This window comes from Eumetopias jubatus, unplaced genomic scaffold (assembly GCF_037043125.1).
Source record: "Eumetopias jubatus isolate StellerSeaLion01/CBP00866 unplaced genomic scaffold, mEumJub1_p1.0 scaffold_4, whole genome shotgun sequence".
NCBI classification, from domain to species: Eukaryota; Metazoa; Chordata; class Mammalia; order Carnivora; family Otariidae; genus Eumetopias; species Eumetopias jubatus.
This window is the reverse complement of record NW_028274810.1, coordinates 4255896-4282617: the sequence shown is the minus strand read 5'-3', so window position 1 is coordinate 4282617 and position 26722 is coordinate 4255896. Positions and strand designations below refer to the sequence as shown.

General features: G+C 39.4%; 1 protein-coding gene across 2 annotated transcripts in view; it reads left to right on the top strand.

Moving 5' to 3' along the window:
• The first annotated feature begins 2496 nt into the window (after positions 1-2496).
• Positions 2497-26722, top strand: part of GPHRA (golgi pH regulator A) — a 56888-nt gene continuing 32662 nt past the window's right edge. The window contains exons 1-7 of one of the 2 annotated variants that reach the window (XM_028088326.2): positions 2497-2705; positions 10798-10857; positions 12033-12136; positions 15285-15391; positions 15834-15935; positions 23233-23353; positions 24180-24260. In XM_028088326.2, coding sequence (XP_027944127.1) covers positions 2664-2705; positions 10798-10857; positions 12033-12136; positions 15285-15391; positions 15834-15935; positions 23233-23353; positions 24180-24260 — 617 coding nt within the window. In that variant the 5' untranslated portion in view covers positions 2497-2663. Of the gene's footprint in view, positions 2706-10797; positions 10858-12032; positions 12137-15284; positions 15392-15833; positions 15936-23232; positions 23354-24179; positions 24261-26722 lie in introns of those variants that run through there. The other variant, XM_088022306.1, reaches the window with a different exon arrangement.

Sequence of the window (26722 nt, the reverse complement as noted above, 5' to 3'; positions counted from 1 at the left end):
TGTTTCTCTCTCTCTCTCTCAAATAAATAAATAACTAAAATTTTTTTTAAAAGACCTGAAATCATAAATTGGAAGGAATTCATCATGTTCCAGGGGAAAAAATTCTAGAGAAATTTTGATTTGCAAGTAGAAAGACATAATCCTACAAATTTAGAAATATAAGAAAACAGCCCATGATATTGTTTGTGTACTGATAATGCACAGTTATGTTTTCACCTTCTTGTCCAGTTGTGAACATAGGGTAAGATCCTATGCTGCCCATAGGGGGTGAGGCTTTCTGTGAAGAAAATGGATATTTCAATGTCAAATCCTGAAAAGAAAAAGATTCTAGGATGAAAAAAGAAATAGGAAGAAGAGGGAACTCCTTTCTCTGTCTAAGCCTCATTCTCCTAGTCCTGGAATCCAATGAGTACCAATGTGCTCAATACGCTTCCAAAAGAAACAGCACAATTGTGTCTGCCATATAGATGCAAGTCAGGGACTAAGTTAGGGAGTTAATGAATCAGTATATGTCAAGATCTAAGAATAGTATCTGGCACATAGTAAGCACTTGGTAAGTATTAGCTATTATCACCATCATAAATATTATTCTATGTGATATAATAACTGCCATAGTCTTACAACATATGACTAGCAAAGTTTTATTATTAAATGCTGTACCTTAGACTCAGCTGGAACACAGAGATATAAGGGAAGTGTTTGTGCACTTGGTCTGCAGGGGTCGAGAGGAAAGACCTCCTTTCCTCTCCGAGGCCATTGTTGGTCATGGGGATTGGTAACAGCTCTAATGGGAAAGAGAAGCGAAGGTGAGGACAGTAGAGCAAGAACTCGTGGCTCTCAGCTTCAGCCATCCCTCCCAGTGATTTGAGAGGTGAGTCAATTGGACATAAATCTAGTATGAAGGTTTCTAGATAAATTCTGCAATCAAAAGCAAGGGGTAGTAGTCCTTTGGGTCACCAAGACCTGTCCTTGACCTGGACACAGGTGTTACAGTAGGGAAAATCCTGAATGGTGCCATTCAAAGATTTGCACAGGGCTGGGCCCATTGGACTGCATGCCTTTCTCTGCTATGCCAAGTTCACTGAGACCCTGATCCTCACCATGCATCCCAGTAAGCCACCAAGGTAAATTGTTTGCCTTGATATGCTCTCCCAGAATTCTGCACTATCACACAGCCTTGAATCTCAATTAGATGAAATTCTAATTCATCTGTAGCATCTGTGTGGGCATCTACCTGCATCCCTGATAGAGGTAGCCAGTTCTCTGGTTTGATTCTTCCATAGTAGGGCTACCTCTATGGCTTCCTAGCCTTCTGGATATCTGACAGGTAGTTTGGGCGGCTGGGTATGGCAGAGTTTAATCCCAAGAAAGAGAGACACCTTCTCTTGTGTGTAATAAATCTGTGAGTCTCAGTTACTCAGATTGCCGTAGTCTAAACACTCAGGTCCTCAATGCCAGGTGCACTCAGGGCTGTGCTTCCAGGTATGGACAACAGTGGCTCCCATAGTGGGTCATTGCCCTCAGATGGAGACAGCTTCTAGTGCTATGAGACTACAGGAACTACAGGACTAGCTAGAGCCCGAGTGCAAAAGGATAAGCCTCACAGCAGTGCATTAAGCCTTCATGAAATGAGTATTGAATGGATGAAGTAGTGATTCAGTCTATATTTGAGCAACTCCAAGGGAGAGGGACTACTTCCTAAAATAATTCATCTTCAGATCCTTAAAGAATTATTCCATGTTTTGAATTAAATCTAGCTTCATTTAACTTCCAGTCCTTTGTCTTACATATATTTCCAGGGGCCATATCAATTCTACTCATTCTTTCACACGAAGATAGCTATTATGTTCCTGAGTCTCCCTACTTCAGTTCCTTCCATTGGTCCTCATCTAGTGGCTCACCTCCGAGCATGCTACAATACAACTCTGTGCCTCTTAAAGTGTGGTACAAAAAGTGCAGTACTCCAGGTGTGGGCTGATGGCTACCAAGTTCAATGAGATTATCACTCTTTTGTGATGGTGTGCTTTTGTTGTTGTTGCTGTTATCACACCAGAAATCTACTTGTTTAGCTATATTTGCTAAAAATATCATCTGCCTTTCCACTCTTCCTCACCTGTAATGAAGTAGTTGTTTGTGTAGCCAAGTATAAGTAGTAACATTTAAAACACAATGCCTGAATTATGGTCTAGCTCATAATCATTAACTTCATCTTATTAGCCATGACCATTACAAAATGGAATTAACACTTAAAATAAGATATTAGCTCAGGCACCACCATCTTCGGCCTCAGAAATTAAATGCTACCTCGCATTACATAGGCTTTGGGATGTTCAGACCACCTAATTGTACCCCGCCCCTTTTAGCCTGGCCATCTCTAGTTAAGCCACGCCCCCAGAGAGAGCCCTCTCCTTGGCCCCGCCCCCGGGGCCTCTGCTCCCAGGAGCCTCGCGTCGCCCCGCCCACTCCTAGCCCGGAGCGGGAAGCACTAGATACAGCCGCGGATTGGCTGACTGGGGCGCAGCTTGATGGCGTCGGGCTGGCTAGCCGCGGTCCCGGCGGTGGCGCCTGGGCGAAGTCCGCCTTTGTGAAAGGGCCTATGGCCCGAGCCTGCTGTAGCAACAGGGAGTGGAAATTGGAGGCAGGAGCCTTCCCTACACTTCGCCATGAGTTTCCTGATCGACTCCAGCATCATGATTACCTCTCAGGTGAGCTATTGCCTCCCACCCCGGGACCCCTCAGCCACTCTTTCGTGAATCGTCTTCTCGGAGTTTCAGTGACGCCGGCTGGCCAGGATCTCGCTGTTCTCGTCCGCCGCCTGGACCTGACTCCCAGAGCTCGGGGAAAGGGTAGGGTTTGCTGAGTCCGGTTCCCTCACCCCGCATAGTGGGAAGGCGTCCTGCGGTCGTCCGCGCCCCCACCCAGCCTCTGTCTCCCCGTTCTCTCGTCCACTTTTGGAGGGAATCACGCGGCCTCAGTGCTCAGAGCCCGAGCCGCGAGAAAAGGGCGGTCCCCAAAGCGCCCCGAAGCTTCTGGACTGCGCCTCTGACCCCTGCCTCGGGGAAAGAGAGTGGTTCCGGACGCGGAATACACAGCTCGCCAATGGGAGCTGGCTCCTGGGGACACGTGGGGACCTTGCTGGTTAGTTGTCAAATCCTGAATCCCCGTTCGCAGGAATTAGTCGTGGTCAGCTCAGAGACCTTAAAAGTACTCTAAGGTTTGGTTTGTGCACCAACACCTAATCCTTTAATCCTCTTTCTGCTGCCCACGCTCTTCGGGTCTTTTTCTTGACCCTCCTTTACCCATTGGGCACCTTCATTCATTTGGACAGTCAACGGACTTTTATCGACCATTTTATAAAAACGCTGAGGGTACAAACCTAAATAAACACTAATTCCTTATTCTCTACAAGCTATGTCTAGGAAGCCTCTTGCTTTTTTTAATTTAAATTCAATTAATTAACATATAGTATATTATTAGTTTCAGAGGTAGAGTTTAGTGATTCATCAGTTGCATATGACAACCGGTGCTCATCACCAGTGCCCTCCTTAATGCCCATCACCCAGTTACCTCCCCTCCAGGAACCCCCAGTTTGTTTCCTATAGTTAAGAGTCTCTTCTGTTTTGTTTCTTAAATTTCACATATTCTCTGACTTATTTCGCTTAGCATAATACCCTCTAATTCCGTCCAGGTCATTGCAAATTGGTAAGATTTCATTTTTTTGATGGCAGAGTAATATTCCTTTACACACACACACACACACACACACACACACACACACAGAGTAATATTCCTTTACACACACACACACACACACACACACACACACACACACACACACACACACCACATCTTTATCCATTCATCTGTGGATGGACATCTGGGCTCTTTCCATAGCTTGGCTCTTGCGGACACTGCTGCTATAAACACTGGGTGCATGTGCCCCTTCAGATTACTATGTTTTTATCCTTTGGATAAATACCTAGTAGTGCCATTGCTGGGTGGTAGGGTCGAAGCCTCTTGCTTTTACCAGCTTTCATTCTTTCAGCTACTCTGTTTTCTTCACAGCATTTATTGTAGCACTGATATTTATGTATTTATGAATTTATTTTTTGAGGTCCTGTTTTTTCTATTATGTTATGTTAATCACCATACATTACATCATTAGTTTTTGATGTAGTGCTCCATGATTCATTGTTTGCGTATAACACCCAGTGCTCCATGCAGAACGTGCCCTCTTAAATACCCATCACCAGGCTAACCCATCCTCCCACCCCCCTCCCCTCTAGAACCTTCAGTTTGTTTTTCAGAGTCCATCGTCTCTCATGGTTTGTCTCCCCCTCCGATTACCCCCCTTCATTCTTCCCCTCCTGCTATCTTCTTCTTCCTTTTTTTTTTAACATATAATGTATTATTTGTTTCAGAGGTACAGGTCTGTGATTCAACAGTCTTAGACAATTCACAGCGCTCACCATAGCACTGAGGTCCTGTTTTGTCCAGGCCTCATCACCCCCGCCTTTAAGTACAAGTACTAAACACAATTATTTGCTGGCCAACTGTTACTATTTGTAGAAGCTCAGACTATCTAATTATTGATTCCCCCCCCCCTCATTTACCCAGTAGTTTAGAGTATATTTCAAGTGGCAAATGACAGAAAAACAGTTCCTTTTGAGGGTTTAAATGAAACTAAATCTTTGATCCCGTTTTCGTATTCCTTCATCCTAATGCTTCTGTCTTTGGAACAGAGCACTGTCCATGTCCCTCGAAAAACTTTAATTACAACATTTTAGAAAATATGAAACAAGGAATACCCTAATAAGATAACTTTTAAAATTTACCATCGTTTATATAGTTTTTATAATTGTTTTTATTGGCTGCATAATATTCAAATGTATTAACGCAAAAAAATCTGGACACGTTATTCTCTTGTTTTTCTAACTTTTCTTAAGCTTTTCTAATATTTCTAAGGCTAATTGCCTTTTGTGACAATTCAGGTTTGTTTTTAGCCCTACTACCAACTCAAGAAAAATGACAATATTTCAGTAGCATTTTTTTTTTTACTCAACTTTTAAAATAGAATGTGGGTGAGGAATTTGGCATTGCATTGTAGCCTCTAAGATTTCTAACACTGATATAATAAGTTGAAGCAAAAAAGTGCCTTTCTGATTTTTTTTACATTATATAATACTATAACTTTCACACAGACATTCACATGCAATATTAAATATTTAATGCTTTTAACAAATGAGGAAGTAAGACCCAAAGAATCATTTGTGCGGACTGTTCTCTGACCATATATTTATGTGGCTATTTCATCATTCTTTTGGTATCAGTAAAAATGTCACTTTAGGGAGGTTTGTCCATTCCAGCCACCTTCAATCCCATTTTCCTGTTTTATTTTCTTCTTAGCCTCCATCACTATTATTTGTGTCTGTTAGATGTAAACTTCATGAGGTGCAGATTATTCTTCTCTGCTGTATTCTCCAGCATCTAAATTAGCTGCTGATAGTAATATTAAGTAAATATTAAGCCTAGTAAATATAAAGTAAATAGAGATATAATTATGTTAGAAACCCCTCTTCCTCATTTTTCCTGTTTTGTATGAACTGAAAGGTTTTAAATGAAGTCTTTGGGGCACCTGGCTGGCTCAGTCGGTAGAGCATGCATCTCTTGATCTCGGGGTCATGAGTTTGAGCCCCAAGTTAGGCATGGAGCCTATTTAAGAAATAAAATTAATTAAATAAATATTTCAGACTTCGTTTTATTTTTCTTGAAATAGTCAGCTGTTGGTTCCATTCCCCTCATAATTTCTCTGAATCTTTATCACTGTCCTCAAAGCCCCCTTTTCCATCCTCATCACTTAAACTCTTAGCAGATAACCTTGCCTCCTCTGTAGCAATAAAAGTGAAGACAAAAATCTCCTTCCACATCTCCTTCCACATCCTAGGTCTTAATCTAAGCAGTTATGTGTGTCTAAAACCGTTCCCAGCCGCCTTCCTCCCATGTCAGAAAAAAAGTGCCCCTTATCCCTTCTTAAGGTCATCCAGTCTACCTGTGCCTTTGATCTTAGTGCAACTTATTATAGAGTGCTTAAAAGCACAAGCTTTGGAATCAGCCATACAGACTTCAGATTTGATCCTGATTTTGACAAGTACTATAAATGAATCAACTTCTCTAAACCTCAGCTTTCTCTGCAGTGAGGATAATCACACATACTTTAGGTTTTTATGATTTAATGAGATTACAGTTCTAAGTACTTAGAGTTCCTGGAATATAGTAAATGGTCAATAAAGGTTAGTTGCTGCTAATCATAGTCAATTATGAACATTGTCAATTCGGTTTCCCTTTAAGCATCTTTTTTTTTTTTAAAGATTTTATTTATATATTTGAGAGAGAGAGAATGAGAGATAGAGAGCACGAGAGGGAAGAGGGTCAGAGGGAGAAGCAGACTCCCTGCTGAGCAGGGAGCCCGATGTGGGACTCGATCCCGGGACTCCAGGATCATGACCTGAGCCGAAGGCAGTCGCTTAACCAACTGAGCCACCCAGGCGCCCTCCCTGTAAGCATCTTTGCCACAAGTATTTTTGCCACATAACTAATTGGCCATAAAGGCAACTTTACGTAAAAGATAAACTCACCAAAAATAAAATGGGACATTCATTTAAAAGGACATAATGAAATGTGAAAAATGAATAACAAAATTAAAAAGACTTTATTGTGAAATACAAAACATTTGAATACATTCAAAATATGTAGTGTAGATTCATGGCAATACTATGCAAATAAAATTATTTCATTTTGTGGATTGTACCTAAGCACTTGTCTTCAGTCTTTCATTCATAGCATTATACATTTTTTGTTTGTTTGCTTGTTGAATTGCTCCTGATTTGGTATCACATTTTTTTCTTTTTTCCCTAAAATTTCTTCCTTCATTAAGAGAAGTATCATTTCCCAAATACTGGGATGTATATTTGTAACTGATATTTGCATTGCACTGTGAAAGCCTTCTACAGTGTTGTTTGTTCTTCGTGCATTGTCACATGCCCGTTGATCGATGGATCAAAGTTCTGTGGTCAATGTGGGTACAAAATTGTGCCACTGTATAGACCATTATGAGGGCTAAGATTTATGTAATATAAAAATGGAGGTACTGTATGGATGGAGAAATGAAACCAAACTGTCAACTAGTTATTTTTTTCTTTTACAGCAAAATTGCCTTATGGCAAATTAGTTATACGGCAAAAATACCAGACGCGACAGCTCCTCTTCTAGTGTCCCGTCGGTTCCTTCTCACATGTGTTCACCACCCCCTTACTCTACGACTTTCTTCCCCTTGGCCTATAAACTTTCCCTTTTCCCCACATCCTTCTCTAGGCTACTCTCTAATGTTTTCTCTTTTTCATTCTTTTTTAAACAATTTTTTTTGTTTTGTTTTTTAATTGAAGTATAGTTGATACACTAAGTTACATTAGTTTGAGGTATACAAAATAGTACATGGTAATCTGCCAATCTTGAGAGTTACCCTGTGCTCACCACTAGTGTAACTACCATCTGTCACCATACAGTGCTATTACAATACCACTGGCTATATTCCCTAGGTTGTATCTTTATCCCCGTGACGTTCATTCCATAACTGGAAGCCTGTATCTCCCACTTCTGTTCACCCATTCTCTCCATCCCCCCACTCCCTCCTCTCTGGCAACCATCAGTTCTCTGCATTTATGGGTCTGTTTCTGGTTTTTGTTTATTTGTTTTGTTTTTTAGATTCCACATATAAGTGAAATCATGTTATTTGTCTTTCTCGTCTGATTTAATTTCACTTAGCATAATACCCCCTAGGTCCATCCATGTTGTCTCAAATGTCAAGATCTCATCCTTTTTATGGCCATATAATATTCCATAGTGTGCGCGTGCATGTTTGTGTGTGTGTACACACACGTACCGTATCTTCCTCATCCATTCATCTATCTATGGATCCTTGGGTTGCTTCTATATCTTGGCTTCTGCAAACATGCTGCAATAAACATAAGGGTGCATATATCTTTGCGAATTAGGGTTTTGCTTTTAATTTTTTGAGGAACCTCCATACTGTTTTCCACAGTGGCTACACCAGTTTGCATTCCCACCAACAGTGCCTAAGGGTTCCTTTTCCTCCACATCTTTGCCATCACTTGTTATTTCTTGTCTTTTTAATCGTAGCCATTCTTACAGGTATAAGGTGATATCTCATTGTGATTTTAATTTGCATTTCCCTGGTGATTAGTGATGTTGAGCATCTTTTCATGAGTCTGTTGGCCATCTGGATGTCTTCTTTGGAAAAATGTTCATTCAGGTCTTCTGCCCATTTTCAGCTGGAATATTTGTCTTTTGATTGTTGAGTTGTATAAATTCCTTATATATTTTGGATATTAGCCCCTTATTGGATATATCATTTGCAAATATCTGCTCCCATTCAGTAAGTTGTCTTTTTGTTTTGTTGAGGGTTTCCTTTGCTGTGCAAAAGATTTTTTTGGTATGGTCCCAATAGTTTTTGTTGTTTGTTTGTTTTTTTAGATTTTATTTATTTATTTTTAGAGAGCGAGTGAGTGAGAGTGAGGGGAGGGGCAGAGGAAGAGAGAAAGAATCTCAAGCTGACTCCATGCTGAGCACAGAGCCCAACACAGGGCTTGATCTCATGACCCTGAGATCATGACCTAAGCGGAAACCGAGATTCAGATGCTCAACCAACTGACCCACCCAGGCATCCCCTGAATAGTTTATTTTTGCTATTGTTTCCCTTGCCTGAAGAGACCCATCTAAATAAATGTTGCTAAGGCCAATGTCAAAGAGATTACTGCCTGTGTTTTCTTCTAGTTTTATAGTCTCAGGTCTCCAGTTTAGGTCTTTAATCCATTTTGAGTTTATTTTTGTGCAGGGTATAAGAAAATGGTCCAGTTTCATTCTTTGGCATGTGGCTGCCCAGTTTTCCCAGCACCATTATTGAAGAGACTGGCTTTTCCCCACTGTCTTTTGCCTACCTGCTGCTCTTTCACCCTTGAAGGGAGTAGTTCTTTAATATTTTAGGGGTGGTGGAAACCTTTGAGTGTGTGATAAATACCTTAGAACCTCTCTCTAGAAAAATACATATAACCCCCAAATTTGCATCTGATAGAAGATTGTAACCCCAAATTAAAATCTCCTTCAGCTAAGGTACTGTATTCTCCAGAAAATCCATCCTAACTCTCTACATACCTGTTTGATCTCCCTTTTCCCATATTTTTTTATATTATGTATATATTTCTATCATTGCATGTCCCATGTGACAGTATAATTATTTAGTGTCTTCACCACTGTACCTCAAGTTCCTTGAGGGTGATAACTGTCTTACTCATCTTTGTAACCCCAGCACTTAGCACAGCACATATAAGTTATCAACAAAAATTGAGGTTGAGTGTTCCTTAAAAACAAACCTTCTTTCACTGTGGACCATTTACCTATTCAGCAAACATTAATGGAACGCCTGCCATGTGCCAGGCATTGTGCAGGGTGCTGAGAATACAGATTAACATTCAAACATCCTTGTCCTCACAGAGCTTACAATCTAATATCTATGAAAATGTGTTTAAATTAGACATTACAAAACTGTGTGGCAAGTGCTTTGGAAATACAGGATAGAATAGGATTATATGCAAAGAGCAACATATCTTTGAGAGGTCAGAGAAGGCCTTTCAGAGGTAGTGATGATTAAGACCTGTAGGGATTAAGAGAGAAGTTCCTGTCAGAGGACAATGTCTGTAGAGGTCTTGGTATGAAAGAAAGAATACTGTGCCTAAAGAACCATAGACAGTTCCATGTGGCTGAAAATATGAGTTTGGTGGGCAGGAAGGACACAACAAGAGGCTGAAGGAGTCTTCTAAACCATGCTCAAGAGTTTATGCTTCCTCCTAAAGTTCCTGGGAAGGCATAAAAGAATTTTATTCTTAAAGTTCCTAACAGAAGAAAGGAGGAGTTATGGGGCATCTAATTGGCTAACTTGGTAGAGCATCTGACTCTTGATCTCCAGGTGGTGAGTTGGGAGACCCACACAGGGTGTAGAGATTACTTTAAAGAAAAAACAGAACTGTTTAAAACAAAAAAGAAGAAAAGAGGAGTTGGGTCAGAGTGTGTGCATGTGTGTATATAGAGAAGGTTCTGCTCACCAGTAAAAAACAAACCACCAGCTTTTAGAACACTGAACAGTGCTGTCATGTGGCTACCGTCTGATGCTGGCTTGAACCAAAACTGACAAAGTGGGATCCTGCAGTCTCTTGGCTTTACACTGAGATGGAAACTACTTTATATAAATTAGCCAGGATTGTGGAGAAGCTAAGAAAGCTCCATGAAAGAAAATACGTTAAAAAAAAAAAAACCAACAGTTTTTCTACCACTTTCCTTTTTTTTTTTTAATTTTAACTCCTTTCCCATAAAGTTTTGTTTTTTTAAATACTTGCAAACAGGGATCTAATAGAAGAAGCAAGTTTCACTGGCTCCTTTTTTGTTTGCTAGCTTCTCTAGCTAAAATGATAGTCATGAGATTGCAGGAAAAAATATATACTTTCATTTTTGCCTAACATAAACAATGTTCTAAAACATGGATAATTTCAAAAATTGAAGAGCATTTTAACATCTTTTCCAAGTGTTATGGACTTTAATAAGTAGATCTTGTCTTTAATCTCTGAAATAAGTTAATTGTCTGGTTAGCAGACCTTTTATCTTAAAATAGTCTGTACTGGGCATTTCTCAAAAGATTATATATATTGACATTTGATCGTTTTCCTCCAGATACTTTTCTTTGGATTTGGGTGGCTTTTCTTCATGCGCCAACTGTTTAAGGACTATGAGGTAAGAAGAGACCATTTTGGTTATACTGCTACATATGTATCTAGATTGTTTTAAAATGGGCAAGAAGCAGGTGGCTCAGTCCATTGAACATCCGACTCTTGGTTTAAACTCAAGTCATGATCTCAGGGTCAGGAAATCAAGTCCCCTGTTGGGCTTCGCACTCAGCATGGAGTCTGCTTGAGATTCTGTTTCTCCCTCTCCCTCTGCCCTTCTCCCCTCTTGTGCAAGCGTGCTCTCTCTCTCTCTCTCTAAAATATATAGATCTTTTTTTTTTTAAGATTTTATTTCTTTATTTGACAGAGAGACAGCGAGAGAGGGAACACAAGCAGGGGGAGTGGGAGAGGGAGAAGCAGGCTTCCCGCTGAGCAGGGAGCCCAATGCGGGGCTCAATCCCAGGACCCTGGGATCATGACCCGAGCCAAAGGCAGATGCTTAACGACTGAGCCACCGAGGTGCCCCTAAAATAAATAGCTCTTTAAAAATAAAATAAAATGGACAAGAAAAATGCCTCTGTTCAAGAAAGGTCATGTTCACTTCCAAGATAAGAAGTTTTAGCCAAATGAGTACTATATAATTATTAAATTGGAGAATATGACTAGGTTTAGTTGATTTAAAAAAAAAAATAAAAGTCCTGTGTAGCCCAGGAGCAAAACTGACATGCCTTAATAATATCAGTATATAGAACAACAGCAGACAGTTGTTTTTTGGAAGAGAATCTAATTTACAGTGTCTCATAAATGTTCCCATTCATTTGGGTATCTGACCTTCAGTGTTAATGACCTAAGTCATCCTAAGTTAATACCAAAATCTTAAGATTGATCTGGTTCTTAAGCCATGAGTTCATAGAAACACCAGCCAAGACTGGACATTTCCTAATTAATCCTCATTTAGTGATAAGCTCAATGGTTGTGGAATTCTAAGTGCTACTTCTCACCCTGTCACTTCATCTTATGCTTTAAATTCTCCATCCACAAGAGGATGATGGTATTAGTGCCCCATGATTTAGAAATACTACCTACTTCCATCTATTTTTAAGCTCCAGGCAAGTTGCTATTATAGCCTTGTTTCCAATGACTTGAGAATTTTTTTATTAAGTTTTCTGACTTGTGACCAGATTATTCATCCAATATTTCACTCAAGGAAATGACTTGTATTCTCTATTTGACTTTTAATAGGTACGTCAGTATGTGGTACAGGTGATCTTCTCTGTGACTTTTGCATTCTCTTGCACCATGTTTGAGCTCATCATCTTTGAAATCTTAAAAGTATTGAACAGCAGGTGAGTACTAATTAGCTCTTCTCATGAAAAGAATTGTGTGATCAGGTAGAAGACCTACCTGAATTCCATAGCTGAAAAAATCCACCGTGTGGTTAGTTTAGTCTCAGTAACTAAAAATCATAGCAAATATGGGTCCCAATCACCTAGTAACTGGTTTGACACAGATTGTGAAATAAGAAAAAAAAAGAAGTGACCATTAGCTCTGAAGACCTAATTGGGAATGAGGCTGTGAGAGCCTAGGTCCCAGGCTTCACTCCTAGAAGTTTTATTCTTCTCAGGCTACTCTACTCTGAATCCTGCTAATGGCCCTTCACATGTGCTAATGAAAAAAAATCTCTACCTGAAAAGATCAGAATTCCTCAGAGTTAGTTATGTATGGGCTTCTCTGAAGTCTGAACTCCAGCTCTCACTAATTTAGGTTACCTTTGTTGATTTCACAGGTACAGTCAATTCTGATTGAACTTAGTCTTGTTTAAAGCATTTTTTAAAAGCAACTCCTATTCCCCTCCATATAACAGACCTGTTGTTTACTAGACAGCCTGTCCAAAATATTTCTTGCTTGTTAAACTGCAAGCTTGAGTTCTTTTAGACCATTGTTTGTGTTTAGAGTACATCAGCTATTCTATGTTGACTTTTGTAGTTTTTTATCACTGCATGGAAAAATCTTTTAGTAAAGTGGCATTTGACTCTGTAATCAGGAATCAGTGCTGAGCTAAGCTATATAACTTGTTTCAGACTCCTGATACTTGAGACTTGCAGAGAGACATTATTCTCAGATTCCTTTGAGAATCGGAGTTGATAATGTCTCTTGATAAATTAATAATTTGTAGTGTGATAAAACAAAGTATGTCCTGACTCTTATTTTACCTAGTTCTTTAATAATCCAAACCTTTTCTGGATGAGCAGGATACATAGCCTGTGACTATCAAGAATAAACAAGTGTTCTTTTACTTGCTAATTACAAATAATAAATCACAACCCGGAACTTTCACTGCTCTCTAACCAGAGGTCAGCAAGTCGTTCTGTAAAGGGCCAGATAATAGACATTTTAGCCTTTGTAGTTTATATGGTTTCCAGCACAACTACTCAGCTGTGCTGTTATAGAGTGAAAGCAGCCATAGGCGATGTATAAACAAATGGGTGTGGCAGTGTTCCAATAAAATGTCACTTACAAAAGAAGCTTCAAGCTAAATTTATGATACACTGATACCAAGTTTCTAGAACTCTGTGGTGTGCATTTTCATAATAGTCATCAGGCCTGGCCTACTTTTATACCTAATCTTTTCCCATGTTTTTCCTTTCTTTTCCTACTTTCTTTTCCTACAGTTTATTTCATCATCCTATATTTTATATATCCTCATAAGCCACTTAACTACTTAACTTTTTGAAACAAGGCCCAAGTATAAGTTTAAAATCAGCAAATACAAAAGACACTATCAAGACCAAGGATGGTAAAAAATTTTTGTAAATTACTTACCTGATAAGAGACGTTGATATATATAAAGAACTCTTAATAGTTCAGTAATAAAAAGACAACATATTGAAAACTGGATAAAGTATCTGACTAGGCATTCCTCCAAATAAGATACAGATGGCCAATAAGCACATGAAAAGATGCTTAGCATCATCAGCCATTTGCAGGGAAATGGCAATCAAAACAATGATGATATACCACTTGACACCCATCAGGATGGCTATAATCAAAAAGACAGTAACAGGTGTGGGCAAGGCTGTGGAGAATTTGGAACCCTCCTATACTACTGGGGAGAATGTAAAATGGTGCAGCCACTTGGGAAATAGTGACGGTCCTCAAAAAATTAAACAGTTATCACATGACCCAGCAATTCCACTCCTGGGTACATACCTAAAGAGAAATGAAACATGTCCACACAGAAGCTTTACCCAAATGTTCATAGCACCACTGTTTATAATAGCTTAAAAGTGAAACAGTCCAAATGTCCAGCAACTAATGAATGGATAAACAAAATGTGACATATCCATACAATTGACTGAATATTATTTAGCCATAAATAGGAATGAAGTACCTTGAAAACATTATGCTAAGTGAAAGAAACCAGACGTAAGGTGACATGTAACGTCCAGAATAGGCAAATCCATAGAGACAGAAAGTAGATTGGTGGTTTCCTAGGGCTGGGGCAGTTAGGAGAGAAGGAGAGCTAATGGGAACAGTTTCACTATGGAGTGATGAAATGTTTAAAACGTATTGTGGTGATGGTTGCACAACTTTATGAATATACTAAAACCATTGAATTGTACACCTTAAATGGGTGAGTTATATCTCCATAAAATTGTTGTTTAAAAAAGTCCACGGGACGCCTGGGTGGCTCAGTTGGTTAAGCAACTGCCTTTGGCTCAGGTCATGATCCTGGAGTCCCGGGATCGAATCCCGCATCGGGCTCCCTGCTCAGCGGGGAGTCTGCTTCTCCCTCTGACCCTCTTCCCTCTCGTGCTCTCTATCTCTCATTCTCTCTCTCTCAAGTAAATAAATAAAATCTTAAAAAAAAAAAAAAGTCCACGGTCGGGGGTTGGGCAAAATGGGTGAAGGGTAGTGGGAGATACAGGCTTCTAGTTATGGAATGCATAAGTCATGGGAATAAAAGGCAAAGCATCAAAAAAAAGTCCTAAAAATATTTTAATCAATTCATAAAATATAGTTTATAAGCAGTAATAAAAGTAGTCATGCAGATCAAATGTTTATATTGAAGATGCAAAAGAAATAATTTAAGTCTTTATAGCACGTTGCTATTTTTAGCAATTACTATTAACATTTATTTTCTTTTAATTACGAGACTCCCAGTGGTACATGAAACAACAGTCATTTTCTACCAGTAATAGTATATGTTGCTCTGTTACTATACACTGCCTATGAATATAACTAGAGCATTAACATTCTCATTTGAATAAGTAAAATTCTTAGGAAGTTAGGATGTTCATATATACTTTTCAGAACTCTATAATATATTCTTTAATCTCTATAAAGAAGCAGACAGTAACAGCCTACTTGACTTATTGGGTGGGATATATTCGGTATTGAGTTCAAAGAGTAGGAGATCTTTTAGAAGACTAAAGAGAATGAAAGTTGCTGCCTTTATCCCCTCCTAGTGATAGTCTTTGATATTTATTTCAGTTCCCGTTATTTTCACTGGAAAATGAACCTGTGTGTAATCCTTCTGATCCTGGTTTTCATGGTGCCTTTTTACATTGGCTATTTTATTGTAAGCAACATCCGACTATGTGAGTATTTGTAAACGTGAGTATTTTACCCTCTCGTGTCAGCACATAGATTGAGATGAGGATTTGTGGGGATTGAGGCTGTGGAGAGCTTCATTTCTACGTTACTTTCAGTACCGACTGTTGTTTGGGGATGCCTCACACACAGCATCTTAAAAAGTTTGGCAGAAAATCAATGTTGAATGATTAGGTAATTTGTGCTGCTACAGCTGTATTTCTGGGTTTCTACTATAATATCTCCCTTAACTCAACCCACATCTTAATTTCAGTCAAATTCCTCTTACAGTGATTAGGATGCTTTCTCTAAAAACTGTATTATTCCATCACTCATTTGCCAAGTGAACAAGCCAGCCAAATATTAGTCAGTGTGATTCCGTATCTGTAAGTAGAGCAAGCTCTTTAATATAGAACTATTTAACCTTACAGTCTTTCTCCTCCTTCCTAGTGCATAAACAGCGTCTGCTCTTCTCCTGTCTCCTGTGGTTGACCTTCATGTACTTCTTCTGGAAACTAGGAGATCCATTTCCCATTCTCAGCCCAAAACATGGTGAGTGTGTATGTGGTGGGGAGGGGGAAATAATTGTTTATCATTTTCTAATTTTGAAAAACAACTATTTTAAAACTTCTGATTGTGGGAAATATAGAAAGTTATTTCTCTAAAAACAGTCTGGTTTTAAATTGAATTTCCCTTCATCCTAGGAAATATCAAATACTGGCTTTGAAAACTACTTCTATGATTTTAGAGCAGGAGTTTTTGACCTTAGGTTAGTGAATGAACTTCAAGAGAGTAAGGGATGGGGAAAGTTGTCTTTAAATGTAAAATTCCTGATATTTTATATAGAATTGTGGGAAGATATTTGTATGTGTGTTTGGAGCTAAAACTGTCCACAAGCTTTCATTGATTTCCAAAGGGGTCAAATGACTGAAAAGATAAATAACCACTGCTCAAGTAATGATAAATATTCTCTTTAGGGACTATACATATTTTAGGAAAGAGCAGTGACATAAAACATTCAAAATTAGTAGATAAAGAAAAGCTTTCTAGGAATCAGTGTCTCTCCTTACACAAAAAAAGTTCATTTTAAATACAAGAGCGGGGCACCTGGCCGGCTCAGTTGGTAGAGCATGCAACTCTTGATCTTGGGGTCATGAGTTCGAGCCCCATGTTGGGTGTAGAGATTACATAAATAAATAAAAACTTAAAAAACATCTTTAAATACAAGAGCAGATCATAGAGCCCTAATTTCTGTGCTAAAAACCATGAACAATAATCTGTCAGCTAGAAGTCCTTCCAGAACTACTTCAGAAATATATATATGAACATAGATATATATGCCACCTGTAATGAATATATTGGCACTTTGATACTGGAGGTTTTAAAAAAAAATACACATCCATTCATTTCACTCTCCTGCTATATCAGGATTCTTATAGCAGAAAACAGAATCTGCTCTAACTAATATAAAGCAGAAAGTGATTTATTCCAGGGCATTAGGGAGTTTATAGAATTTTTAGGAAAGCAGGCTGTTAACCTTAAATGAATGCCGTGTAGTGAAGAGTAACATTCAATCATAACACAGTAGTCAACTGGAGAAAACCCCACTGAAGTTGTCACTGCCACGGGGGACCTGTGACATCAGGGATCAGATAGTAGGACTGCTTCAGTGGCCACAGTCCCAAGTGCTGTCCACACTCCCATGTTATTCACTTCTGCATTTGAGGTCTCACATGGGCATGTGAATTTGATACAACCTAGGTACATTCAGAACCTTAGTTTCAAGGAAATCTGGGAAAGAATATTTGGCTTTCCAGATTCTGTAATACAAGAAGACATGCTAGAAAGGCATTGGAATGAATGTTGAGTAAACCAGTGTCTAGAATCTACCATGAATCCATCTGTGTCTATTCCTTGCCTGTAGCAGGGATCTGGAGGAAAGAGGTTCTGAGATTATGCTGCAGGAGGATCAGAGAAAATGCACAATTTTAAAAAGCATATGCAGGGTCACCTGGGTGGCTCAGTCGGTTAAGTGTCTGCTTTCAGCTCAGGTCATGATGTCACGGTCCCGGGATTGAGCCCTGCATCGGGCTCCCTGCTCAGCGGGGAGTCTGCTTCTCCCACTGCCCCTCACTCCCTCCCCTGCTTGTTCACGTGTGCACTCTCTCTCTCATATAAATAAATAAAATCTTTTAAAAAATAAATAAATCACATATGCAATAGCCTAACTATTTTTAAATTAGAAATAGCTACTTTGAAATTTCAGATAACATTTAAGAAGGTCAAAAAAGTTAAACACTAGGTTCCCAAAACATTCAAACTCAGCATGGTGTACAAGACCTTCCATGGCCTGACTACTGCTGTCTTTCTCTGTGTCTCTCCTCCAGTACTACTAAATTATTTAAAGTTTTAGAGCTATTCTGTCAGTCAGGACATTCCTTCACCTCTTGTTTATCTGGAAAATGCCTGTTCTTGAGATATTCAGTTCTTGCCAATTCCAGATTTTTCTGGCCATCATTAGAAGATATTAATTGCTCCCACCTCAGTGGACTTATGTCACCTGTAATGATTATAATTACTTGCTACCTTTTCTCACTTCCTCATTAACTCACAAGCTCCCTGAGGACCCTGGGGTCAAAAACTACATCTTACTTGTCTTTCTCTCCCCAGTGTCTGTAGCGTGGAACCTGGCACATAAATGTTTAATGCATGTTTATTGAATCAGTGAATAAAAAAAAACAATTTCAGTCTCTCAAAGGTAGTAGATGAGTTTAAAAATGTAACACTCTGAATAGAAATTTAGGATTTGCTAATATGATTAGCATGCACATGTCTGTATAGGGAAAGAAATGGAGTACAGAGGCCCTGACAATATAGCTCTCATGTAAACTATTTCAAATAAGCCCAAGAGAGACAAATCTGTGGTATCAGAAATGAGGGACAAGAATTATAGAAGGACCCCAAGGCTGCTTACAATGCTAGCACAAGCTCACATGCAGCCCAAAGACAAGACTGGTGTCTGTCTCCCGCTTGCTCCTTGTGAGCAGTCAGTTCACAGGACCAGTGTAGCCAGACCGTGCCTGAGGGAAGATGAAGACCATCACATCTTTTGTATGTTCGTCCTTTTTTCAAAATTCTGTAGAGATATCCTAAAGAAGACACTAGGGGGAAGAGCTAGGAAATAGTTTCAGTTTTAGTCTTTCCTTTGTGCTCCAGGAAATAAGCATTTTGGTTTTATGTCCAGTATCTAATTCATTTGACTAAGAGAAGTAAGTAGGAAGAAAAGTTTAGGCAACGGATGAGAAGCAGCCAGGCTTACCCTACCATCTGAGAGCTTTTCTAGGACTGTCCCAACGACCAGTATGATTTATTACTGTGGAGACCACAAAAAGACCGTAAGACCCAATCCTTACCTATAACAAAAAGATGTCTGTGAAAGTACTCCTTGTGCAGTGCCTGAACCGAAGAAGGTTGGAAGACATTCCCTAGTGGGAAAGAGTAAGGGAGGCTAAGAAAGTATATGAAGCACACAAAAAAATAATAAAAATACAAAGTGTACGAAGCTAGAAGGAATTTGTGTGAGCAAATGGCAACAGTGAGATGGTCTCCTGCATGCCACTTCATCCATCTGACTTTCCACTTATTAGCTAGAAAACAAGGAACAATTGACCTTAACTTCATGGAAATGCTAGGATTACGTAGATAGTATCTTCAAAGTACTGTAGAGTGGGAAAAGGTATCTACTGAAGGGACACCACCTTAAAGGGAATAAAAGTACAGAGGGGACATTTTTCTAGTTTTTTATATTTAATAACCTATATTAATCCCTTTGATTTTTTTTTGTTGTTGTTACTGGATAATTGTATACCTACAGTCAATAAACATTTGCTGAACACCTTCCATGTGCCAGGCAGTAAGAAAAACAAAGAGCAATAAGACATGATTCCTTCCTATAAAGAGGATATAAAGAGGTATGTGGGAAGTAGAATCAACAGAATTTGGATGAGGATTTAGTCATTCATATAACATTCCACAAATATTTTTTGAACACCTAGTTTTATTTTAAGTGCTGGAGATACAACCATGAACAAAACAAACTTGGTTTCTGCCTTCCTGAAACTTACCCTCTGGCAGGAAGGACTGAACAGTGAAAATATAAACAAATAATTGCCAATTATGATCATTATCAAGGAGCAAACAGGTTACTGTGGTAGACGACAGTGCAGATAAGGATGTCAAATTAGATGCGAGTGGTTAGAGTCAGGCTTTATGAGGAAGTATTTAAGCTGAGATTTAAAGGACGAGACCAAAGGTAGACCCAGCAAGAAGGCAGAAGAGACATCATGTAAAAGCCCTGAGGTAAAAAAGACTGATATATTCAAGGGAGAGCAAGAGACAGAAGGGAGACTAGTGGTATAGATTTTTCTGTTTTGGTGACCAGATAGTTGATGATGTCATTTTCTAGGCTAGGTAATGCAGAAGAAGGAAGATAATTCGAATTTGGGATATGTTGAATTTGAGTTGCATATGCACAGCCAAGTTCAGCAGGCAGTTGCATACACAAGTTGGCAACTTAGGAGAGGTATGGATTTATTAGTCCTTATGGAAATAACTCCAGCAATCTAAAAAATTAGGTACCATCAGCTAAACGCCATTAGGTGAACCTGGGGAAATAGGCCAAGATCACCCCTGGAAAATGTGTATAGAGTAAAATGAAAGGGGATTCTGGGCCATTCTGAGCAGAGAAAGACCAAGAAAAGAACAACTAGAGAAGTAAAAGAAATCATTTTAAATAGCAATGATTCAGGCACCTAGCTAGTTCAGTCAGTAGAGCATGGGACTCTTAAATAGCAATGCTTCAGTGTCCTAAAAGATCAAATAAAGCATGGATTGGAAAATGTCATTGAATTTTGCAACCAGAAGAAAATTCGTGACCATATTATAGTAACGGTTTAGAGCAGAGGCTGTGGAGCTACACTTCTTGTGGTTGAATCCTAACTCTGCCACTTACTAGCTATGTGGCCTTGACTAAGTTACTTACCCTCTCAGTGCTTCTATTTCCTCATCTATAAAATGAGGTTTTCCATCATACCTGCCTCACAGGGCTGTCGTGAGGAGTAAAGGAGTTAATACTGCTTCAAACAGTGCCTGGTACATGGCCGGTGCTTGATGAAAGTTGCTATACTGTTGCCGTTACGATTATTAGTGAAAGCAGTTTTCTTCAGGTAGGAGAATGGGATGAAAGCTGAATTGCAGCCAGTTGAAGAATAAGTAGAGGTGAAGAAGAGGTGATAGTAAGTGTAAGTTCCTTTCAAAAAGTTTGGCTATTAAGGGGGAAATAGAGGATTGGCAACTAGAGGTAAACTCAAGGCTAAGGACAGACTTTCTAAGGAAGGAGACTTGAAACTGAAGGAAAAGAACGAGCAAAGAAGGAAAGATTGAAGGTAAAAGAGAGGACTGGTGTTGGAACAAGATTCTGAAGGAAGTAGAAAGGAAATAAGATCAAAGCACAAGTAGAGAAATCTTAGCTTTAGATAACTGTCTTGTTCGAGGGGGAAAGTTGGGGGGATGATTGCAGATGTTAATATAGTAGAAGGGAGTATGTGTCTAATAACTTCTGTAATAAGGGCATTAGCTAAGGAGAACAGGATTGGGAAAATGAATTAGAGATTTTCTGCTGGGTGGGGGTGGTGCGGCACCTGGTGGCTCAGTTGGGTAAGTGTCCAACTCTTGATTTCGACTCAGGTCATGATCTCAGGGTTGTGAGATCAGCGGGGAGTCTGCTTGAGGTTCTGTCTCTCCCTCTCCTTCTGCCCCTCCCCACCCTGCACTCATGTTCTGTCTCAAATGAAAAAAAAATTTTAAAGATTTAATTTATTTATTTGAGAGAAAGATAGAGCACGAGCAGGGGTGGGGGAAGGAGAAGCAGACTCCCTGCTGAGCAGGGAACCCGACATGGGGCTGGATCCAGGACCCCAAGATCACGACCTGAGAGAGAGAGAGTGCACACAAGCAGGGAAAGCTGCAGAGGGCGAGGGAGAAGCAGGCTCCCTGCTGAGCAGGGAACCCAAAGTGGGGCTCGATCCCAGGACCCCGGGTTCGTGACCTGAGCTGAAGGCAGATGCTTAACTGACTGAGTCACCCAGGTGCCCCTAAAATAAATAATCTTTTTTTTTTTTTTAAGATTTATCTATGGAGGGGAGTGGGAAGAGATGGCTGACCAAGGGCAAGAAAAGGATTTCCTCAATAGTGTCGTAAGCTCTGTTAAGACTAGAGACCATAAATCTGTAATGGCACCAATATCCCAATGCATTCTAGCTGTTTTAGGAGCTCAGGCATGGGCACAGACAGGGAAGATGGAGTGTTAGACTGAGCCAAGATTGGAAGTTTTCAGGATCAGCGCTAAAGAAGGAGGAGAGTCGGGACAGAGTCCTAATGAGAGAAGTTGAAGCAAGCAAGCTTGGAGTTCAGGCTCAGTGAAGAAGGAAATGGAAGGTAGGAGAAGGCAAAAGACTATAGAGACAGAGGTCACAAAGAGCTCTAAAATGGGGTAGGGGAGGGGCGCCTGGGTGGCTCCGTCGTTAAGCGTCTGCCTTCGGCTCAGGTCATGATCCCAGGGTCCTGGGATCGAGCCCTGCATCGGGCTCCCTGCTCTGCAGGAAGCCTGCTTCTCCCTCTCCCACTCCCCCTGCTTGTGTTCCCTCTCTCGCTGTGTCTCTCTCTGTCGAATAAATAAATGAAATCTTTAAAAAGATAAAAATAGGGCGCCTGGGAGGCTCAGTCGGTTTAGCGTCTGCCTTCGGCTCAGGTCCTGATCCCAGGGTCCTGGGATCGAGCCCCGCGTCGGGCTCCCTGCTCCGCGGGGAGCCTGCGTCTCCCTCTGCCTCTTTCTCTCTCTGTCTCTCATGAATAAATAAATAAAATCTTAAAAAAAAAAAAAATCTTTAAAAAAATAAATAAACAAACATAAAACGGTGTAGGAGATACACAGGAACAGGAGGGCCGGAATATTGGCCTTTCGGTTTCAGAGCTAACAAAATTCCTGAACGGCGGCTTTGGTGTTAGGCCAGAGTGGATAATGCCGAAGTGGATTCCATCCTAGAAATGGGAAGGGAAAACAAAACTAGTTTTGTCCTGCGATTCCAGACTTCCTGGCTTATTCTTCAGCATTGCGTTCTCTCATTTATCCCAAATACCAACAGCATTTATTTTAAATACTCATCTTCAACATTCTCAAATAATCGAAAACAGTTGATCACTAGAATACAACTGATAATCTAAAACTCACATATTTGCCTTTAAAATACTCATTCGTTATAAATTCAGCTCATTTGTTACATGCCTTATGTGTTTATTGACAATAATGAATAAGACACAAGCTCATAAGACCTAAAGAGCTTATTATGACCTAAGGGGGAAATGTCTATATATAACTGTATATATTGATGTATATGTGGAAAGTGGTACCTTGTATTTATACTTTTCCAGCAGATTTACTTTCCTAGTATTTTTTTGCCAAAGCTTTTACTAAGAGTATTTTGCTTTGTTAGAGTTCACAGTACCTTAAGTAAATAGTCAAAATTATTATTTGCAAATATTATTTTAATATTTCCGTTGCCCAGCAATAGAGATGATTCTGGAAGCATATGGGATAGGAGGAAATAAATAGACTTTTATACATTTATTATGGAAGATCTACATATTGATAATTTAATTTTAAATTTAGTATTGATAATTAAAATTTGGTTTATTTAAGTTGTATGTAATGGTTGATGTTTTCTGGGATATTTCCTCTTGCAGTGCTATTTTATCTTTATCACCTGACATTAAGGTGCTTTGATGTTTTTAGGGATTTTGTCCATAGAACAGCTCATCAGCCGGGTAGGTGTGATTGGTGTGACTCTCATGGCTCTTCTTTCTGGATTTGGTGCTGTCAACTGCCCGTACACTTACATGTCCTACTTCCTCAGGTAAAAAGAACTTTGTCTCTTTTTTTTTCCTATTAACTTCATGAATACGTATGTCCTATCATGCCATCATCAATACTTAAATATTAGATCTATGACACTGCCTTTTTATTCTTTCCCTCTGTCCCTATGCGCATTGTCCTAGGAATCTCTCCAAATAATGAGTCTTATCACTTATATTGTTTGCCCTTTGTTTGTCCTACATTCACTTATTTTTAAAATGGTTTTTTTGGGGCACCTGAGTGGCTCAGTTCGTTGAGCATCCAGCTCTTGATTTCGGCTCAGGTCATGATCTCAGGGTCATGAGATTAAGATTGAGCCCCACATCGGGCTCTGCGTTCGGCGGGGAATCTGCTTGATTGAGATCATCCTTCTCCCTAAAATAAATAAATCTTTTTAAAAAATAGTTATTTCAGTCAAATTCTCTTTACTTCCTCTTATACTTTTTAAAGGCACATTACTCGTGGATAGCAATGTGAGCTAATCCCCACTTGAGTAAATCAGTTCCTCCTAGAAGTAGAATGGTAGAAGACAATGCCAAGTTGGAAGAGTGCTTACATGTACATCATAAATGTCACTGGATCAAAGCTAAGAAAGACTGAAAGAGAGCCAGTTACCTTCCACTGCCCTGAGGCTGCAAAACTTTTAGCTATAAAAAAATAACAGCAAAAGCATTTTTGCTTTTTATAGTCATTTTAATATTCTCTAGGAAAAGGTCCTTGAATTACTGGGTAACAACTAAGGTTTATGTGTTTCTACAGATGCCTTATATTTATTATGCCCAAGGATGGGATCCCAAAACATTGCTAACAGTTTGTGCTTATTATAGAAATGTGACTGATGCCGATATCCTAGCCCTGGAACGGCGGTTGCTCCAAACCATGGATATGATCATCAGCAAAAAGAAAAGGTAAGATATCAGCACATTAAAAAACTTGTACTCTTAGAATTTCTCAACAAGAAAACGTGACTATGAATTGGGCCTAACAGGGAATTTCATCTTATTCATTTTTATTATAAATTAAGGTACCTTCAAAGACTTAGTGCTTAGTCTTGCGTGAAAGAAATTTTCAAATTCCACTTATTTCCTGACTTTAGATAAATTCTCCTGAGATAAACTGTTAGTGTAACATTTACATTAGAAGGTATTCTGCACTGGTTGCTTTAAAAGTCTGTTGTCCTACATTTTTATAAACTTTTGGCATGCCTGATTTCAATCTTTTCAACTTCCTTTTCTCCAACTACTTTGAAAAATCCTTCAAGTCTTCTAGCTGTTGTCATTTTTATCATTTAAGACGTACTTATACAATGTATGCTTTTAAAGTGGCATTTCTGGGGGCGCCTGGGTGGCTCGGTCATTAAGCGTCTGCCTTCGGCTCAGGTCATGATCCCAGGGTCCTGGGATAGAGCCCCGCATCAGGCTCCCTGCTCTGTGGGAAGCCTGCTTCTCCCTCTCCCACTCCTCCTGCTTGTGATCCCTCTCTCGCTGTGACTCTCTGTCAAATGAATAAATAAAATCTTTAAAAAATAAATAAATAAAGTGGCATTTCTAGAAATCTATATCACAGTGGGTTATAGCCTAGGTTGTAAACTCAGATTGTCTGAATTTGAATCCTTGGTCCACAATTCACGGTGTGGCTAGAGGCGTTACTGTATGTCTTGGTTTCCTCATCTGTAAAATGGAAATAATGAGTTGACATGTAGAACTCTTAGAACAGTGAACCATACAGAGCTAAGGAATACTACTGAACTTACTAATAGTCCCTGGAGGACAGTCATTAGGTTTTAGTGCTTTGTCTTCATTTATTCATTCATATATTTTCATTCTCTTAATAATCATAGGAAGCCTCGTTTATGCTAGGTACTGCACTAAATGCTGAACTCATAGAAATAGAATGAGGAACAAGATAAGTTACTGGGGTGCCTGAGTGGCTCAGTTGGTTAAGCGTCTGTCTTCGGTTCAGGTCACGATCCCAGGGTCCTGGGATTGAGCCCTGAGCCTTCAGACTCCCCTGCTTGGCAGGGAGCCTGCTTCTCCCTCTTCCCCGCCCCCGCCCCCGACTTGTGTTCTCTCTTGTGCAGGCTCCCTCTCTCTCTCTATCAAATAAACTCTTTCTTAAAAAAAGATAGTAAGTTACTGTCTTCATGAAGCTCATTAGTCTGCTGTCTTTTTTAAAGTTCTATTACCCAAATAAAAACAGTGACAGAGGTTTTAAATTGCATGAATGTTTCTGCATTTCATATTTTATCTTTCAACATTTTTCTATAGTAAGACCCATAGTCACGTCAAAGAAGGCTTAATATATGAGATAACAGTAGACTTTAGAATGATAAAGAGGGCCAGATTTACCAACTCATTATTTGTCTCCTCTTCTGTACATCTGTACTAGGGTATTGATAGTAGATACATATGTTGTATATATATTTATTCTTTGCATTTTGTTCACATTCATTCTGTACAGTTTATTTTACATGAAAATGTGAATGTAGATTTAAAAAACATAACAGTGAAAGCAACATTATTCAATATCGAAAGATAATTATAAAGGAATAATACTATTTTGGGTCCCATGATTATTCTCCCATTTACTATATTTCTTTCATTCATATGGAGAGATGAATGTAAAGTTATGACCCATGTCAAGTGTGGATGTTTTAAGATTGTATTTGTTTGAGAGAGAGAGCGTGTGTGTGTGCACAAGCAGGGGGGAGGGGCAGAGGAGAGGGAGAAGCAGGCTCCCTGCTGAGCAGAGAGCCCCATGTGGCTCAATCTCAGGACCCTGAGATCATGACCTGAACTGAAGGCACGCTTAACCAACTGAGCCACCCAGGCGCCCTCCATACTGTTTTCCAGTCAACACACCAGTTTACATTCTAACCCATAGTGCATGAGGGTTTCCTTTTCTTCCACATCCTTGCCAACACTTGTTATTCTTGTCTTTTTTTATTGTATTCATTCTCACTGGCATAAGGTGATATCTCATTGTGGTTTTGATTTGCATTTACCTGATTAGTGATGTTGAGCATCTTCTCATGTATCTGTTAGCCGTCTGTATGTCTTCTTTAGAAAAATGTCTATTCAGGTCCACTGCTCACTTTTAATCAGGTTGTCTTTTTGATACTGAGTTGAATAAGTTCTTTATATATTTTGGATATTAACCCCTTACTGGATACATCATTTGCAAATATATTCTGCCATTCTGTAGGTTGTCTTTTTGTTTTATTGGTTTCCTTCACTGCAAAGGCTTTCTATTTTGATGTTGTCCCAGTAGTTTATTCTTGCTTTTGTTTCCCTCAACAGAGGAGATATATCCAGAAAAATATTTCTAAAGTTAATGTCCAAGAGATTACCACTGATGTTTTCTTCTAGGA